The sequence below is a fragment of the Podarcis gaigeae genome (assembly GCF_964106915.1).
Source record: "Podarcis gaigeae genome assembly, chromosome: 6".
In the NCBI taxonomy this organism is placed as follows: Eukaryota; Metazoa; Chordata; class Lepidosauria; order Squamata; family Lacertidae; genus Podarcis; species Podarcis gaigeae.
In genome coordinates, this window is record NC_139682.1 from 27,241,016 (window position 1) to 27,259,361 (window position 18,346).

Below are 18,346 nucleotides of genomic sequence, written 5' to 3' on the forward strand. Positions count from 1 at the left end.
CTAAATGCCTCCCGCCTCCAGTTGTAAGCTAATGGCAGGGACTGCCATACAAAAATATTATATGAAGCAAAAAATCCAAGTTGTGTAGACAGATACATGCACTTGCTTGAATGGTTTAACTGCTAGATATAAATGTAGGAAATAAGAACAACGACTACTTCTAATAATATCTATTTTATGGTTTCAGGTGTTTCTGTGTGTTTTGTAATCTCTGCAGCGTTCTGAAATGCACCATTGGATCATAAGACTCTAGAAGAACTCTTGATTGACTAGCCTAACAGGAACGTTTAAACCAAACCCACTCCATCCCAATACAGTTTAGCCTCCACCTTCCAGAGAACAGAAGTAAATAAGGAGTGCCACACTTTATTTACACAAGGAATCATCTTAGTAAACAGAAAATCTGAATGGCTTGAGCAAGAGATCTACAGCATGAGCTTACCAGGCTGGCTTGTGTTCCATTCTTCATGCCCCATGCTGCCAGCAGGAAGTTCTCCTCCAGAGCCATTGGTCTCCTCTTGCTTCACTTCCTACATCATACAAACAAAAATCAAACCTTCCTACTCTGAATTAATTTACTGCTAACTTCAGACTCCCCTATTTATCCAAGTGAAAGGAAGTCCTAGGGTAGTTGCTGTAAGATCAGTTTCCCCATGATGAAACAATACCGAAATTCTGCATCATTTTTATGCTATCTGTGGGCTCCTCTAGACACCTTGTTTATTGTCCATTCATCCTGATTTGTTTGCACTGAGCTTATGCAGAGCTTAGACTATGTCTGGTCTTTATTGAGCATTCCTCCTGATTTGCTTGTGGGGCATTTATATGCCTTCTATTCAGCATTCATTCTCCCCACACTTTTCAGTGAATTTCCCCATCACTTTCCAAACTGCAAAGAACTCAGCTATTGTCAAGAGTAGATTTGTTGCACTAGGACAGGAGAGAGCTCTAATCTACTTTAACAGTGCATATACATTTGAATCCCTCACACAAGTTTTGACAGTCAAAGTATTAAAAAAAAAATCAGTTAGAAACAAGTCAGTCAGGTCAATGAAATGAGGAATCGTATATATGGGGGGAAAATGTTGCCTTGGGACTCTTGCACATATATGGAAGAACACCCCAGCTGTACCATTTGCTCTGATTCTTCCTCTTCCTCCTCGGAGGGGCTTTGGTAATCTTTCCTCTTCCGCTTCTTCACTGGCTTGAGGATTTCAGTGGAGTTGGTGCTGCCAGCAGAGTTCTCCACGATGACAGACCTACAAAGCAAAGCAAACCTTTGCAGACTCAGGACTTCTACCACCAACCATGTTTTCCAAGCAATGGGAACTGCTTGGCCTTGAGCACTAGAATCGGTTCCTGCAACAATATTGTGATCGCTGTAGAAACTGAACGGAGGAGGCAAAGCCTCACTTTGGAGGGGATTGACTTCTTAGGGAAGCAAGACCTATTTGTACCAACCAGATAATATTGTGTTGAGCTAAGAAGATGAGAGGTTCAAGTCCCTGCACAGCTGTGAAGCTGACAGGGAAGCCCATAGCATGTCAACATATGCTCCGGCCTACCTCACTAGCCTGTTTTAAGGATAAAATGTGATACCCCAGCCCTGTCCCAACAGGCAGCCCTGTTTAGGGAAGCTTTTAATGTTTAATAGGTTATTGTATTTTAGTGTTCTGTTGGAAGCCGCCCAGAGTGGCTGGGGAAACCCAGCCAGATGGGCAGGGTATAAATAATAAATTATTATTATTATTATTATTATTATTATTATTATTATTATTACCACTCATGTAAGTCACTCTGGACTCCCTGGAAGCATGGTGAGACACAAATGCTATAAATATTGCTCTTAAAACCCTCCTAGATGTGTTGCCTCTCTTTCATCCTACAAATCAAGTCACCAGCAGTCTGTGCTCTGCCCACCTTCTCAGATGCCGACACTTCAGCTAAAAGCCAAGGGGAAGACATCATGAGGTAACTTGTCCCATGGGACCTTTTTCTGATGAGGAAGTGCAGACAGTCATGGAGGTGGCAGAGTGCTGGAGAAACGTTTAATGGAAAGAAGAAACATGCACACTACTCTTGGCCCATTTGTGAGTTCAAAATCCCCCTGAATTCTTGTGACTGAGGCAATTAAAATGGAGGTCTCTTCTTCTTGAGAAACTGGGGCAGGGGAGCACATTTCAGCACAGGAGTAGGTTTAATATAACCCACCCAAAGGAAAGAGAGCTTCCAGTCCTGGCAGATACATAGCAGCATTTCTTTCTCTCCATTTCTTCTTTCTCCAAATCAGAAGAATAAGGAATATGCAGAGCTGCAAAATTCCTCCCCTCCTGCTGCCTGTCATGCAAGGATAGCGTCTCCCCCTTCTTTTTTTTAACCTTTCTTTGAATTGCCGGTGGCAGTTCTCACTGCAAAACCCTCTTCCTTCCTGGGCTGACCCTGAAACGTTTCTTCGGCCGCAGGTGCTGCAATGGCACAGGCTGTCCACGGTTGGCAGCTTGGGAGCCTCTGGGACATCAGAGTCTAGGGAAACCGAAAGAGAAGCAAAAACTCAAATGGGCCACATTGGTCACAAGAGACCTCAACAGCAGCAGGCTGGCCAGCTGGCCAAGATTCTGGCATGGTTGTCTGAGCACTCGTGTCAGAAGCACAATGCCAAGAACCAGCTTTAGGTTGTCTGCACAGTGACACACAAGCTCAAAATTTTGCCTTGTAACAAAGTACTCAGAGACTAGATAGAAAATAAACTCAGGTAACCTGAATAACTAAGATAGCATAGAGTAGTGGTTCCCAAACTTTTTCACCCCCACATGGGCCGCCTGAAAATTGCTAGGGGTGAACAACTGAATGGTTTTTCCGCTTCTTGCAGCTACTGTAATGTACCATGCTACAAGTATCATTTATATTTATATTTCTTGTTTTATTTCTTATGCATTGGATTTGTACTGTACTGGAGTCACAAGGGAGTCAGTACAAAATGGGCATTTTTTCACATTGCCCCTGCCTTTCCCTCTGCCATGCGTGATCTGCCACATTTTATTTCAGACATCATGTGAAGGCATACATATTTGTCCAGGTTTCCCCCAACCCATAGGATTGGATCCTTTCACTTCAGTTTTTATGTTGCTGGCTTAGTGTTTGTGCCCTGCTGAGAGATTTTAACCATTAAGCAATTTAGAAATGTTTTAAAATAAATCAATCAATGATCTTTCATACACACACCGCCGATTGTGCAATTTGACACAGACACCCAGTGCTCTCGAACAACAGTTAGGCCAAATTCACACCATACATTTAAAGCACTTCAAACCGTCATGGCTTACCCCAAAGAATTCTGGGAGCCGTAGTTTACTTGCTAAGAGTTATTGAAAGACCCCCCTGTTCCCCTTACAGAACTACAACATGCAGAGTAGTATAACAACAAATCTCTCTTCACAAGGAACTTTCGGAAAAGTAACTCTGTGAAGGGAATAGGGGTCTGCTAACAATTCCCTGCATTCTTAACAAATGACGTTTCCCAGGATTCCTTGGAGGAAGACACGCTGGTTTAAAGTGGTATCATTGTGCTTTAAATGTGTGCTGTGAATGCGGCCATCCAACAGAAAAAAAACATCTGAGGAACCTGTAATTATACATTTAAATCACACATTTCTCCACATGTGTGAAGCCACAGAAGCATTAAGAGGTAGCAATATCACCCCAGCATTCTCATTATCACTATGGCCCAGCAGGGGCTTCTACAAGTGTAATTCCATGCAAAGTTTTGAACCCTTGCTGAGGAGCAATCCTCACCTTGAGTCACGGTGGGATTATCCTTGCTGAGAGGTGCTGCTGCCTCATCTTCTCCCTCTCTTTCTGAGTGGCACTCCTTTAGGGGCTCTGTTGGCAAAAGCTTGTCAGCACTGACCACTTTCAGCGTTCCATATTCATTTATCCGAAACTACATCAATAAGAGAGGGAAGGTTAACAAGTTACAGGAGAGAAAAAAACCAAGAGAAATCTAGGCACAATGGCTGTATTGTGCTGGAATGAAATCAAGGCGGTATTATCAATACACCTGCATCCTGCCTTTGCCCCAACGGGATTAGGGAAAATGAACATGGGACCACTCTATTTCATCCTCACAACAATCCTGTAAGGTAGGATAGATTGGAAAAATAGCTCAAGAGCAAGCAGTGAGTTTCGTGTTGTCGCTGAAGATTCCAAAGGGAAAGTTTAAAGTGCCACATTCCCGCAAAAAAAAAAAAAAGGTCAGAATGCAAGGACCTAGACTTCCACTATGCATAACCCTTTGTGTAATGTTAAGAAGCCTCTGGTGCTACCATTACTGCTTTTAGTGTTGCAGCTCCATCCCTCTGGAATCAGTTACCAACTAAAATTAGACAAGCACCCAGTCTCTTACTATTTCAGCATCTATTAAAGATATTTTTGTTCAAGAAGGCGTTCCTGGAAGTGTGACCCCGTCATTTTATGGAATAATAAATCTTACAATACTTCTATTGTTTTAAAAGAGTTTGTAGTGTCTTTTCCTATTTTTTTCTTTATTTTATTGTACACTGTTTGAGCAACGTTTGCTTCTAAAGCGATTTACAAATTTGAAACGAAGCGATAAATACACCCAATGCTCCCTTAGAAAGCTGAGGAGAAAGGGATTTAGGAACAGCAAAGAGACTTTCATCCGCTTACCCTCAGGTTGCTTCCAGGGAGAGTGGCCACTCCATCCTTCCATTCCAGAACCCGGATGGTGTTGCAGGTCTGAACTCCGCTGATCTGGGGGATGACTGTTGCTGTGATTGGCTCGCTTCCCAGGCCCTCTCTTTGCCTCTCGGACCCCACGCTTTTCTGGGGTTCCCGAGGGAATCGCTGGATTTCTAAGGTGCTTGTTGGAAGGTTTACAGTGGTTGTGTTTGCTTGTGAAGAGGGGAAGGAAAGCAGTGTGTCACCACCATCTCCTGGCGCATGCATGTGCAAAACATCTCCCACAGCAGAGACAGTCAGAAGATTTCGACACAAAGGAGGGACACAGCATTACAGTCTGGGCAGAGTAGAGGGCTGGAAGAGAACATGGGTAGGAAGGATATGCCCAAATCCTTTACTATAAGGCAGAGGTGGGTGGGGGACCTGTGGCCTTCCAGATGTTGCTGGAGTCCAACTCCAGTAAGCTGGGTCAGGGATGAAGGGAGTTGTAGTCCAGCAGCAACATCTGGGGGCTGCAGAGTTCTCATCCCTGCTATACGTGTAGGTGATGTAAGATTAATGACTTCCAGAGGGATAGCTCAGTTGGTAGAGAATGAGACTCTTGATCTCAGGGGCATGGGTTTGAGCACCACGTTGGGCAAAAGATTCCTGCATTGCAAGAGGTTGGATTAGATTGCCCTTGGGGTCCCTTCCAACTGTACCACCCTATGAGTCTATGAAGCTTGCCAAGGCTTCCCACCCACTTTGCATAGTCCCACGTTACCATTATTTGTTGAGAACAGCTTTAGGTTCCCGGCAAAACAAAAACAAACTTGATAGTTAAGCCTACAAGCTTAAATTGCTCTCCTTGGTCTCAACATGCTACAGTCTGGATGCATGAGGGAAACGTTGCTTCTTCCTTTCCTACCCCAAGAACGCCGTGATTAATAGATGCAGAGCAAATCCAAGTCCTAAAGGCACATGTCTACTGCAAGTTAGATCATTACATCTTGGTTCTTGTTGCTTTTCTTACAGCACTTATCTACACCATGAGATGTTTCTACAACTTTATCTGCTCTCATACCTGATCCGAGTTTTAAATGAATGGGCTGTATCCACAGCAGCACAGAGCAATGCTACTCGTCAGCACAAGGATTTCTGCTTGCATAATGAGGCTTCGCCCACTCCCACCCTCTATTTGTTCTGGGGGTTCCCCCAACCCTCCAGAGATTTGATGGTGCAGGGTGTGCACGGCTGGAGGAGAGAGAGGGGGAAATCATGTTGCGCAAATGGAAATCCATGCGTACAGTGGTACCTTGGTTCTCAAACTTAATCTGTTCCGAAAGCAAAGTGTCCCAAAACCAAGGTGAGCTTTCCCATAGAAAATAATGCAAAACGAATTAATCTGTTCCAGACTTTTAAAAACAACCCCTAAAACAGCAATTTAACATAAATTTTACTATCTATAGAGACCACTGATCCATAAAATGAAAGCAATAATCAATGTACTGTACTAGAAAATAAGACAGTATTGTAGATCATAAAAATTAAAATTATTATTTTTTCTTACCTGCACTGATGATAGTCATTGTTTGGATGGGGAGCTTTTATTCATATCCGCAGTCACACAATCAAGCAATCAATCAGTAGTTGTACTTGGTTCCACACAGTCACAAAAACAAATTAACTGAAAAAGCCTCAAAAACAAAAACGCAAAGCAAATAGCAAAAACAAAAGTGCCAAACTGAATTCGTTCTGGAAGTCCATTTGACTTCCGAAATGTTCGAAAACCAAGGTGCAGCTTCTGATTGGTGCAGGGCCCCTGGAAACAATAGCAGACAGCTGCACCAGACGTTCAGCTTCCAAAAAATGTTCGAAAACTGAAACACTTACTTCTGGGTTTTAGGCGTTTGAGAACCAAGGGGTTTGAGAACCAAGGTACCACTGTAGATGGGATGTGTTAGCTGGACCCTCTACTTTGCTCACAAGCTTCAGAGGTATGCCTGAGTACTTGGCAGGGGTCTGTGGGCGGGGGTGGGTCCTCGTTCACCACACTGCACACAGGCCAGCTTTGAATAACGTACCCTGAAAATACATTCAACTGCAAACTGAACGACCAAACACACAGAACCCAATGGACAGAGCGGGTAGGTATTAGCTTTGCCTTTTGGGCCATAAACATAAGTTGTTGCCTTTTGGACCAGAAAGAATGGAAGTAATGGCAGCGGGAGACTCTGAAAATACAGCGAGATGCTTCAAGTTCCAAGTACCTACCTGGTATGATGAAGGCGGTTGCTGGTAGGTGGGCATTTTGCACAGTATTCTCATTGGCAACCAAATGGACACTGACTTCCCCTGTCGCGTTGCCTTTTGTGCTTCTTATCACTTCCATCTCTGCTCGTCCATCCATCACCTTGCCTAAGCCACACAGAACAGAACTGGAACACAATGAGGAAGAAGAGATCCCATTTAGCATTTGGGAGGAAGTGTATGTGAATCACAGGCAACAGAGACTAAATTCAGATGTATCACCATTATTTTTCTTTAGAGGGACAGATATAGACAGCAGAGTCCCCCTCTCATGCGAGATTTTGCATGCACATCTCTCATTTGTTTTTGCACACATGGATGGAATATTGGATGATCGAATTAACTATCCATAATGGTTCATCGATTTCTGTTTTTAACCTTTTTATGGTTTTATTCTTGTAAACTGATTTGTTGCTTTTTATAATATAGCAACATGTAAATACTTTTATAAATAAATAAACTCCTGCGCCAAGGATAACTATGACCATGAAATATATACTTGTCCTGTTTCTGGATGGGGCTGTACTTTCCTAAAGGATCAGGTCCACAACTTGGAGATGCTATTAGATCTGGCTCAATGAATGGATACACAAAACAATGACCTCGGTTGCAGAAAGTGCCTTCAATCATCTTGTCCGGTGCGCCAGCTGCAAACTTCCTGGAAAAACCCTTCCATCTTCTGATAACATACAGATTACATTACTGGATGCATTTGTGTAGCACTGCCTTTAAAGACTGTTTGGAAACTTCAGCTGCCTGCTTCCTGGTACAGCTAGAAATGAACTTTTCTGATCAGTGCTAACAGAGCTTAATTTGCTGCCAATTCATTTCTAGGCATGAAAGTGTTAATTTTTTATCTCCGAGGCTTAAATGCCATGAGCCTTTGCATGTTTACTCCAAAACAAATGACACTATGTTCAACAGCACTCGCTCTCAGGTAAGTGTGTATAGGATTGCACCTCAACTATGCAATCCTACAGATGTCTACTTGAAAGTTTATCCCACTGATATGAGTAAGGGAGCTGAGGTTTACTCCTAGGTACAGGGATGAACAGCTTTTTAGTCCTCAATGGATGTTCATCCCCCATGCACTGTCCTTCCCTTATAAATCACACTGGCCCAGTGCAGAGAGGGCAGCAACATTCAGCAGCAGGGAGGAATTTTGCAGGTGTGGGTGTGTGCAGTTTGGGTACCTGCACAGGCTTCAATGAAAGCCCTTGATGGCTGAACACAGTATATAGGATTGCAGTATCCCAATCCTGTGGTAAATAGGACTGCAGCCCAGTCAGTCACCCACTTCTCTATGTGGCCCTTGGGGGCTAAAATATTCTCCATTCCTGTTACACACCCTCAGATCTCTTACTGAAATCAATGGAACCTGAGTAGACATGTATGGGAATGCACATATTTGAAAGACTACCTTCTCCCACTACGAACCAGTCTGGTTATTGTGCACCTTCCTGGAGAACCAACTCAGGGCACCTTTACTTCTGAGGTGAGCGGACATCAGAGACAAGAACATATGATGGCACCACACCTGTTGTATGGAGTTTCTTCTCCTTACCACTTCACCTGACACTGACATTTTGGCAGCAGGAAAAAGTCCGTGGGGGGGGGGGCGTGTAGATGAATTTTATTTATTTAGTAATTGATCTTGAGTTTATGGTTGCTGGAAAACTCTGCTGTTTTATTTGGTAATGGTTGATTCTAAACCTAAGTTGTGAGCTGCCTTGAAAGTATTCAAGTGTGGGATAAACATGTTTATATAAAACATAATGAAAGAGGAAAATACTCAAACTTGAACTCTCCCAGGCTTCAGTAGCACAGGGGAGTGCTGCCATAATTATAACTTTTTTAAAGTCACAAATGGCATGGCATTGGTATGGAGAGGGATGTGTCACTCATCAATGCTGGCATCATGGCAGTGTCCAGTAAGAGCTTGTTCATGCAATCATATTTCACGCAACACTGTCACAACCAAAACAACTGAATTTCCCCTGGTATGAGTGTGGAAAGCTGAGGAGTCTCTGCAAGAGAAATGTAGCATGCAGCTCTGGATCCCCTGCAAAAAAAGGGGGAACAACGGTGCATTTAGCATTGCTCCAGAAAGCCTCAAAATCCCTTTGGAAGCTTGGAGTCAAAAGCACAGCTGATCCTCAGTGTTCTTATGGCCACTGGAGGGCAACAGAAGAATGCAAATAGATGGTTATAAACTCTGTGGAGTTAAGAGTGCACATGTGTTATCAGTATGTTCTGAAGAACATCTGAGTAGAACAGAAAAGAATACCAGAAACTGGGGTGAGAGGGATGTTGTCAGGGATACTGGATCAAAGTAGCATAGGGCAGTCTGGCCTGGTTATAACTTATCTTAGGAAACATTTCAAAGAGTGAATTTGCCTGCATCTTTGCTCACATGTCGCTGATACTTGAAATTGAGCATGATGTTTTCCTTTCCACATGAATGGTGGGCTGTGTCCAAATTGAGAAAATTTGGACATAGCCCACCATGTTCCTCCAGCAAGTAAATGTTGGCATTATAAGCCTGCACATAATGTTTCGTTTGTTTGTTTTTTAATTTAATGTATGGTACTCCATAATGGAGTACCATAATGTCTGGTACTCCATGAGTCTGACCAAACTGCGGGAGGCAGTGGAAGACAGGAGTGCCTGGCGTGCTCTGGTCCATGGGGTCACAAAGAGTCGGACACGACTAAACGACTAAACAACAACAACTCCATACTTCTAATCTTATGGGAGTACAGGAGATCAGAAGAGAAATCTTCGGGTCTGCCTGAGCTAGGGTGAACCTGGTTCTTGTGATAAAAAATGTGTCTGCAGCTAACGGTTGCTGTTATAGGAAGTACTTTTGACTCAGTACCATTGTCTCTACCTGCCATGCCTCTCTTCTGAACTGAGTTTGCAAACTGACAGCTCTCACTGTATCAGATTTTAATGACACCCCTTTATAGATGCTGGCAGGAATTCCACTGAACAGGAATGACCCAGCGCCTACTCAGAAGGCTTAGTACTCCTGGGAAACAGGTTTCGTCTCAAGGTCTCAAACCAATTGCTTCTGGTAAAACAAAACAAAACAAAACTCACAACTCCTGAAATCTCTCCACAAATTTCTTTGCAGCTAGCCTAATAAAAGCAGCTGTTTTCATATAAACAAGCTTGTGCTACGTTTAAAACCCATCTGTCAGCAGCATGCAGAGCGTCAGTCTTCAAACCCTGTTCCTGCACCAAAATGCTTTGAAATCCACATACCAGCATTTGTCAGAAAGGTCTGAGAGACACCTCCAACAGCCACAGGTCTGGCTAGCCCCAAATATTATTTATTCAGACAGTCACAATGGGAGGCTACTTGGGGGGGGGGAGAGACTTAAGTTCAATTTAACAAGGAGTTAGGTCTGTCACATCCCCACAAGCCCTTTCTGCTGTACCTTTATGTCTTCCAAGGTTGAAAGAAATCAATTCAGTATTTCTTTCCCTATGGAGAGGATGCAGAGATCAGAGCTCCTTCTCCTTCACCACATGTTATATGTGTTTGCCGATTCTGGATTACACTTCACGTGCCAGATAAAGAGAACTGTGATCCACAATACATCTGCTCATCTCTGAGGTGCCACAAGATGATTTTTTTTTTGTTTTGCTACAATGGACCAACATGGCTACCCTTCTGGAAATTAGCTCCTAATAATACAGTGAGAACTGCCTTGATGAAGCCGAGCAAGGTCCCATATATACCAGCATTCTTGTGCCTCCAGCAGCCAGTCAGATGCATTGCAGGACAATGATGGGCTAGCCTATCCCTTATTGTTTGTCCCTGCTATTGCACAGCACCATTCTGTTTTGTGGTGCCGTTCTCAAGACACTAGATATAAAAGAAGCACACAGGCAATCATCACAGCCTTTCAGAAGAGAATGAAATAGTTACTCAGTTGCCCCAGTTACAGAAGACAATACTTTTTTTAAAAAAAACCTATCTGATAGTTCAATTGTTGCTAAAATTGTGCACGCACCAAGTTAGTAATGGTAGCATTATATTCCAATCCCTGTGTAATAGATTTGGTAGCTTGCTACTTGGAGGATATGTTAGCTACTCTAAGAATAAACACATTTGTGTTTGTGTTTTCTTTTACTTATTCATCAGGGGAGATGCATAGTGATAGAAGGGGGAATGAGTGTAAAGAACTTTTTTTGGGGGGGGAGCAAAATGTGTGTGAGGTGTGGCAGAGCACTGTCATGCTGGGAAGGCTGGTGTCTGCCATTTTTAAGACTTATATCAGCCTTGTAAATAAGCCACAAGCGTTACTAGCCTGAAAAATGGTTTACCAGCCTACTGGGAAGTGGAACAGAGAGCTCCATCCCTCTTACATTTCTACACTGGGCACAGAGGAGAAACTAAAGAAGTTGTGTTAATCTAGATGCCATGAAATGGGGGGTCATATTACTGACTTATTTATTTACATATATTTAGCAATATTTATATATAATCAAATTGGTTTACATGACATAGTATGTAATGTTCATTCAAAAATGGTAAAAAAGCACACTTTTAAAACAGTCAACATAATAGCATTATCAAACTATAGATAAAATCAACAACTTTAAAAACCAATGCACATCACAAAATTTAAAATCTGAGCAGGCTTCCCTAAACAAACAAAAAACATGTTTGTCAGGCATCAAAAATAGTACAACAAAGGCATCTCCCTTACAGGCTGTTCCACAGAGTGGCTGCTGACTTGAAATGTATTGGGCCAAATAATTGACTTTCAGTGCGGCTTTGAGGTCTTGCTACCTTTGTCTTCTTCCTAGAGTTGGCCTAATCTGCACACAGCTCAGGCTGCAACCTCAAACATGCTAGCTGAGAAATAAATTCGAACGGAATCACCAGGGCTCACTTTCTAGTGAGGACCAGGTTGTCAGTTTTGCTCCATGTCCAATTGTTTCTCTTCGCCAGAGGCTCAGATCTCTGTGGTTTCAGTGACTGGGAGGAGGAAATGTTGCACCTTTGGTTCTAAAGATGCTCTATACATATCCCAAATTGCAGAACTCTCAGATCTAGATTATTTAGTTTTGCTTCTGACAGGAAACAAGCCTGTCTCCTGCTTCTGCTTTTTCTTCTTCAAAAAACGGAGCTGAACGCCATCCCTCCTCTGGCAAATCATTTGTTGTAATCAGTGCTTTTCTTCTAGAAAAAAGGTGCCGGGACTGTGTACCTTTCAGTAGCCCCAGGAAAAAAAACACTGATTGTAACACAAGGTACAAAGAAAGAAAAGTTGCCTTACACTCCACACGTACTGAGCTAGGCATTATGAGCATCGCCATTCTGCCATGGGGCACAGCACACAAAACACTTCATTACCTTGGCGCAAACTGCCGTGTCCACCAAGCATGGAACATACCTGTCCATGGAGCCTACACAAATGCTTGGACATTATACACAAACGTGCACACACAATGCAGCAATTCTGCACGCACCCACCCGAAAAAAAGGCAAAAGAAGCTGCAGGTTTGCATAAAATGTGCATAATGACTTACTATAATTTGAGTTGAAATTGTAGCAAGGAGGTCTGTGAGTGGTGACCTGCTAAGTCTCCTGCCTGTGTGCTAAGTGCTGGTGAGCAGCTTCAGAGGAAGCAAAGCAGTTTTTCAGCTGATATACGAACTAACAAATGAAAGGGGGGGGGCATTCATTCAATGGGGTTGGAAAGAGCTAAAACCCTAGGGAGAAAAAAAAAAAATCCTGCATTCCCCTCCCCTCTGGAGTTTTGCATCTGAACTACCCAGTTGTTTTGCCTTCAGCTTCCTGAGATCCCACACATTTGTCTTGCCCTTTTAAGATCCTAAGAAAGCCCTGCTGAGTCAAGGCAGTGACCCATCCAGTCTACGTAGCATCCTGTTCTCACAGTGACAAGCAGACATGCCCCTATGGGAAGCCAGATGCAGGACCTGAATGCAACAGCATTCTCCCCAGCTGTGATTCCCAGCAATACAGAGGCATACAGCCTCCAACAGGGAGGCAAAACAGAACCATGCTGGCTAGCGGCATTGAGAGCCTTGCCTTCCATAAATATTTTCAACAGATGGAAGAAGTGATGTGTGGAGCAAGGGAGATGGGTGGTGGTGATGGCAGCTCCTGCCTCCAATTTAAATCCATTCAAATCTAATGAAAAGACCCTACATGTGTGCCACTGTATGTCTGAAGTGTTCTTTCCCATGTAACAAGTATAAATTGTGAGTGGCTCTTGCAGCCACAATCCCAGTCCACAAACACATTTGCATGTTACACACTCAGTTTCTCAGAATTGGATGATTGGAAACAGCTTTCATAGAAGGCTGAGCTCAGCTGTGGAAGCCTGCAATGGGTTTTTTTTGAGGGTTTTAGAAAAATCCACACACTCCGATTCAGGTTGTACACGCACCACACAATGCGTTCACAGTAAAGCAATCTGCTGTCATGTGGAATTTAGCAATCCTTCAAAGCACTGCTCAAATATAACTACAGTGGCCGGTAATAAGGAGACCTCAGGAGACCCAGACTACTTGGTTGCTGAAAAAGTGAGTATTCACATTATCTGAAATGGAATTAACAGAACTCACTGTCAAGGCTGCAACACTTCCGATGAAAGATGGAGGTCTCAAACTGCCTATTCTTATTTGCAAAAGAGTGTGCGTGCCTGCTTTTTGCTTTTTTCCTTTCAGAGATATAATCTGAAACGACACGTCTCTCCTTTTTCATATCTATTGTTTCCAATGGCCTGCATATATCCTTTCTCCCAATACCAAATCCTGATGTCTTCTATCCATATCCATCCTGCTTAATTTCCAAAACAAGAGGTTCTTCAGTTCTCTTCTGATCATGAAAGCCCTCGTAATAATTCCAAATGTGTTGTTCTTGCTGATCAGTAGTAAGGCACAGGTATGCTACTCTGCACATGCTCAAACACTTTCTCATCTTGATTATCCCACTCCTCTCCCAGTATCCCAGTATACACAGGCAAGGGCAGCTCTAGGTTTGAGGGGTTCCTGGACAACTTCACTCTTGTGGGTCCCTCACATACCTCTGGCGGGTTCAGGGGGACAGCAGCACTCCAACCAGTATGGGCACTTGGGCCTAACCACCACTTTAATTTCCCACAATACCTAAAAGGAACATCGGGACATTGCTGGAAATTAAAATGGAGGCTAGTTGGCCCTAGCAGCCAGGGGCTTCTTGGAGTACAAGGCAAGGAGTAATTTAAGAATGTAGGAATGAATGAATGAATGAGGGGCAGATGCAGGGAGCAGGGTGTCCTGCTGAGGGGCTGGGGCCCTGACAACTGTCAACAATGTCAGCTGCTGACATCAGCTCTGTACAAAGAATTTCCTAATGGTCTCTCATCCAGTCAGTTTACAAAACCAGAACTGCAGCACAGTGGCATTGTACACCTGTTTCAGACCACTCCTGGGAATAATACCAAGCACCAAACTGTGGCTTTGTTGAAATTCTTGCAATAAATTGCCACGACAGTTACCTTCTTACTCCTACCCTCTCCAGCCACTGAACAGCTACCAGGGATTCCCGCAAAGGATACTACTGTTTGCAGTCCGTATACAGATAACTTATAAAGCCCTGAATGACTTGGGACCTAAATGCCACTCACTATATAATCCTGCTCAGCAATCAAGCTCTAACAGGTAGGGCCTCCTGAGCACCCCACCATTAAGGAGTGATAAATCTGGTGACGGTGCACGGTCAAGCCTTCTTTGCATGGCATCTCATCCCCCTAAAGAAGCTTTGGAACTCCCAGCCCCTTGAAATATGGCCAGTGCCCTCCCTTTTGATATTTAAGCACCAGATCAAGGCATGGGTTTTTAAGGGGGCTTTTGAAGGGCTATTGTAAGATGGTACATACATTGCAGTTTTTAAAAGCATTGTTGATCTTACTGAAATGATGAAATATATTTACGAAGTTGTCACGACTTGGCCCGCTATCTATGATACAAGCATGTGATGGAAAAACAACACTATTAACCCACCACTGGACGCCATGCTATTTTCCAGTCTTCACCGCCCCTGTAAAACCTGCGACCCATTAAACAAAGGCAGCCCTCACAACAACAACACACCATGTACATAGGCTGGTTTGTCAATAGCACAATAAATTGAATGGTTTATGTTTGGTCTCTCCCCCCCCCCCCACTTTCTCCTGCAAAAGCCAGGGGGTGAGCACATGGACATCTCAGAGGCCTCATTTCAAGCTGGTCAGTTTTGTTCATTTTGATGGGTCGCAGGCCTGTTAAAGGGCAAAGGCTTCTTTTTTCCTTCCTTCACCCACTCTTGCTCCCAAACAGCATAAACACACAAGACAATACATTACTGGAAAATGAACTAGAGTGGTACCTCGGGTTACATAAGCAATAGTGCGTACCTCGGGTTACAGTGGTACCTCGTGTTACATACACAATAGTGCTTCAGGTTAAGAACTTTGTTTCAGGATGAGAACAGAAATCGTGCTCCCGTGGTGCGGCGGCATCAGGAGGCCCCATTAGCTAAAGTGGTGCTTCAGGTTAAGAACAGTTTCAGGTTAAGAGCGGACCTCCGGAATGAATTAAGTATTTAACCCGAGGTACCACTGTAAAAGCAAAAATAAAAAATCATAAGCAAAAGATCTGACAGGGTGGAATTGTCAAGCTACCACCACTGGTTTTGTCAGAGAAAGTGGGAAAATGAGAAAAATGAACAGAAAGGGAAGAACAATCCTTTCCCCCACCTGCAAGGATGGAGCAGCTGGCATCCTCTAGACGTTGCTGGAATACAACTCCCATCATCCCTAAAAAGTGGCTGAGGCCCTACTGAAATGGAGTCAAAGTATGTGTTAAGTAGTATAAATGCATATTCATCTCCTGATTACCCCAGCTTCAGTTCCCTCCTCATCTTCTGTTGTCTTCCCTGAGACAATTTTTAGATTGTAAACTCCAAATGGCAAAGTCCTGTCCTTTTCTACTTTGCACCATGCTAAGTACAGTATATTGATGGCACAACATCAGAAGAAAGGAAGGAAGGAAGGAAGGAAGGAAGGAAGGAAGGAAGGAAGGAACTCTGTAAGCATAAAGTTGCATACAAAGTTAGAACTGGAACTGCTGTGATAGATTAAAATGGAAAGTGATTCCCAGATCTAAAATAGGGTGAGGGAAAACCCACTATTTTACTCCACATTTCTACCGGTAGTCTGTAAAAAATGGACAAGGTTTTAGGTTATCAATTTCATACCCAGGTTCTGGACCATAAGCCTCTGTACAATGGAATTCTGTTTATATTGCACTACATGGTAATCCACCCTGAGCTGGTGGGCTATGATGGGCTATAAACTGAGATAAACAACCAGCAATTTAAAAGGAATTCAAACAAAAGGAATCAGTAAGCGTAGCTCAGTCTTCAGACATCACTGACGTAAGCCATGGAAAGGAGATGGAGCACTGAAATCTCCATTTAGGAACATTGCAAAAGTTGAAGGGGAATAATACATCCTTGCATGTTTATTCAATGAGCAGCAACTCTGAACATCACCAGCCGCATAGATACACATCAAAGCTCTCCACGTGGGGGGAAAGCAAACAAAAACAAATCCAGATACCTCAAGAATATGTAGTGCTTGGAAATAGTTGTGCAATGCCCATTAATACTTGATTTTCCAAAGACACACCCCACGTTCGAGAATTAGTAGTAAAATAAAAATCCAATAAACGGCAAGAAGGGCATTTACGCCATTTCCCAAGACTGCCTGTAGTGTGTTGTGGGCACATAAAATGCCATTAAATGTCATTGCAATAAAATGGTCCAATCAGGCACTTTATCCACTCTTGTGATTGATGATGGTTTTATTATATAATTTGAAAACACAATTCCCAGCTATTAAACAATCATCATGGCCATTTCCATTTCTAGCGCTCTCCTTAACAGAGGACTCATAAGGAAACAGAAGAGAAAATACCACGATTTTGGAGCGAAAGCGGGAAAATCTTGTTATTTCTAGGTAATGGTCTTTTGTAATACCTAAACTGTGGTAGATCATGTGTTGCATAAGCCATAAACTGACTGCTACAAACGCCTGGCTCCTTATCACATCTATGACATTGCCATCAGAATTATTTTCAATGTTAAGCATTTTGAGTAAGTTTCAATAACAGGTGCTAATCTTACCTTATCATCTAGCTGCTCAATTCTACAGCCACTGTGGCTGTGATCTCTATTAATAATATAAAGTTCCAACGTTAAGGATTAGCAATTAGCACTACACTATCATTAGTAGCATTCTGCAAGCGTGAGTGGTTAATTAAAAGGAAGCCTCGTCCAAGACCATTCAAACAAGCAACCGAAATCACCGATTCTACACAAAAGCATGCTTCTCCCCTCGACTTTCGCAAACAGCAAGATGATCACACCTCATTGCTATTTAGCAAGCAGTTCATAAAAATGTTTCCAGTGTGATGTACTTCACACAAAACCCCAAACCACTTCCTTCAAAATCAAACAAATGGGGAGTAAAACATTGCAGAAGGGGGCAGGATAGGGGTGGGAGAAAGGGACACAGAAATTCCTGGGACCCTTTATTATTGTTAAGAGATGGATGATGGAGTCAGGTGTGTTGAAACCCACACGTTTAAACTGGCAGGACAAAATGGGCCCATGTGCTGGAGGGAATATGGTAGGAGCCCATGCACACTTTCAGAATTAAAATCACAAATGAAACACAGACAAAAAAACCAAAAAACTTGGGCCAATACTTCCAAGGCAGCTCAGACCTCAAGGGAGATGCTATTGGTACTGCCTTGCGACCCCATAATAAAGTACCTGGGCTGCAGAAATTGTTCTCAGCAAATATTCACTTTCATGCATCAGAATCCCAATCTTCCAAGAGGTGAAAGGGAGGCTCCCCCCACCTTAAAATGAAAAGGAGAAAGACCTCGCTGCACACACAGGCAAAGCTTGAGTTGGGTCCCTCTCTCTGGTCTCCAGCAAAGGGCGGCTACTACAAACCCGTCAAAGTCTTTACTTTTAAAAAAACATCAAAATGGCGGAATTCTCCCTCTTTTTATTCTGTTGCACAGACAGAGATCCCCTTTATTGGAAAGAGAGGCAAGGCATGAAATTACTCGAAGGAGAAAGTTTGTGAAAACGACCCCTTTTCTCTCCCTCCCTTACAAAATCATTGCCCACATCTCCCCTCCCCTCCCCTCGCCCCCCCCCCTTTCTGCATAGCTTCATCCCAACTCTTTTATGTCGTATTTATGGGAGAGGGGCTTCAAATTATCATTCCCCGCGTGTAAAACATGGAAACTGCAATATGGAAAAAGCGCCCCAGAATTT

The 18,346-nt window shown here is 43.2% G+C and overlaps 2 protein-coding genes across 6 annotated transcripts in view; both read right to left on the minus strand.

The window, feature by feature from the left end:
- SGK2 (serum/glucocorticoid regulated kinase 2) overlaps positions 1-18,346 on the minus strand; it is a 477,666-nt gene that overhangs the window by 67,766 nt on the left and 391,554 nt on the right. The gene's annotated exons all lie outside the window — the stretch shown is intronic.
- L3MBTL1 (L3MBTL histone methyl-lysine binding protein 1) overlaps positions 1-18,346 on the minus strand; it is a 40,004-nt gene that overhangs the window by 20,194 nt on the left and 1,464 nt on the right. For 2 of the 5 annotated variants that reach the window (XM_083746199.1, XM_083746195.1), the window contains exons 3-9: positions 17,180-17,225; positions 6,952-7,115; positions 4,687-4,910; positions 3,793-3,940; positions 2,379-2,523; positions 1,133-1,259; positions 443-530 (exon numbers count right to left, since the gene is read on the minus strand). In XM_083746199.1, coding sequence (XP_083602325.1) covers positions 443-530; positions 1,133-1,259; positions 2,379-2,523; positions 3,793-3,940; positions 4,687-4,910; positions 6,952-7,115; positions 17,180-17,187 — 904 coding nt within the window. In that variant the 5' untranslated portion in view covers positions 17,188-17,225. Of the gene's footprint in view, positions 1-442; positions 531-1,132; positions 1,260-2,378; positions 2,524-3,792; positions 3,941-4,686; positions 4,911-6,951; positions 7,116-15,749; positions 15,808-17,179; positions 17,226-17,830; positions 17,960-18,346 lie in introns of those variants that run through there. The other 3 variants (XM_083746197.1, XM_083746198.1, XM_083746196.1) reach the window with 3 other exon arrangements.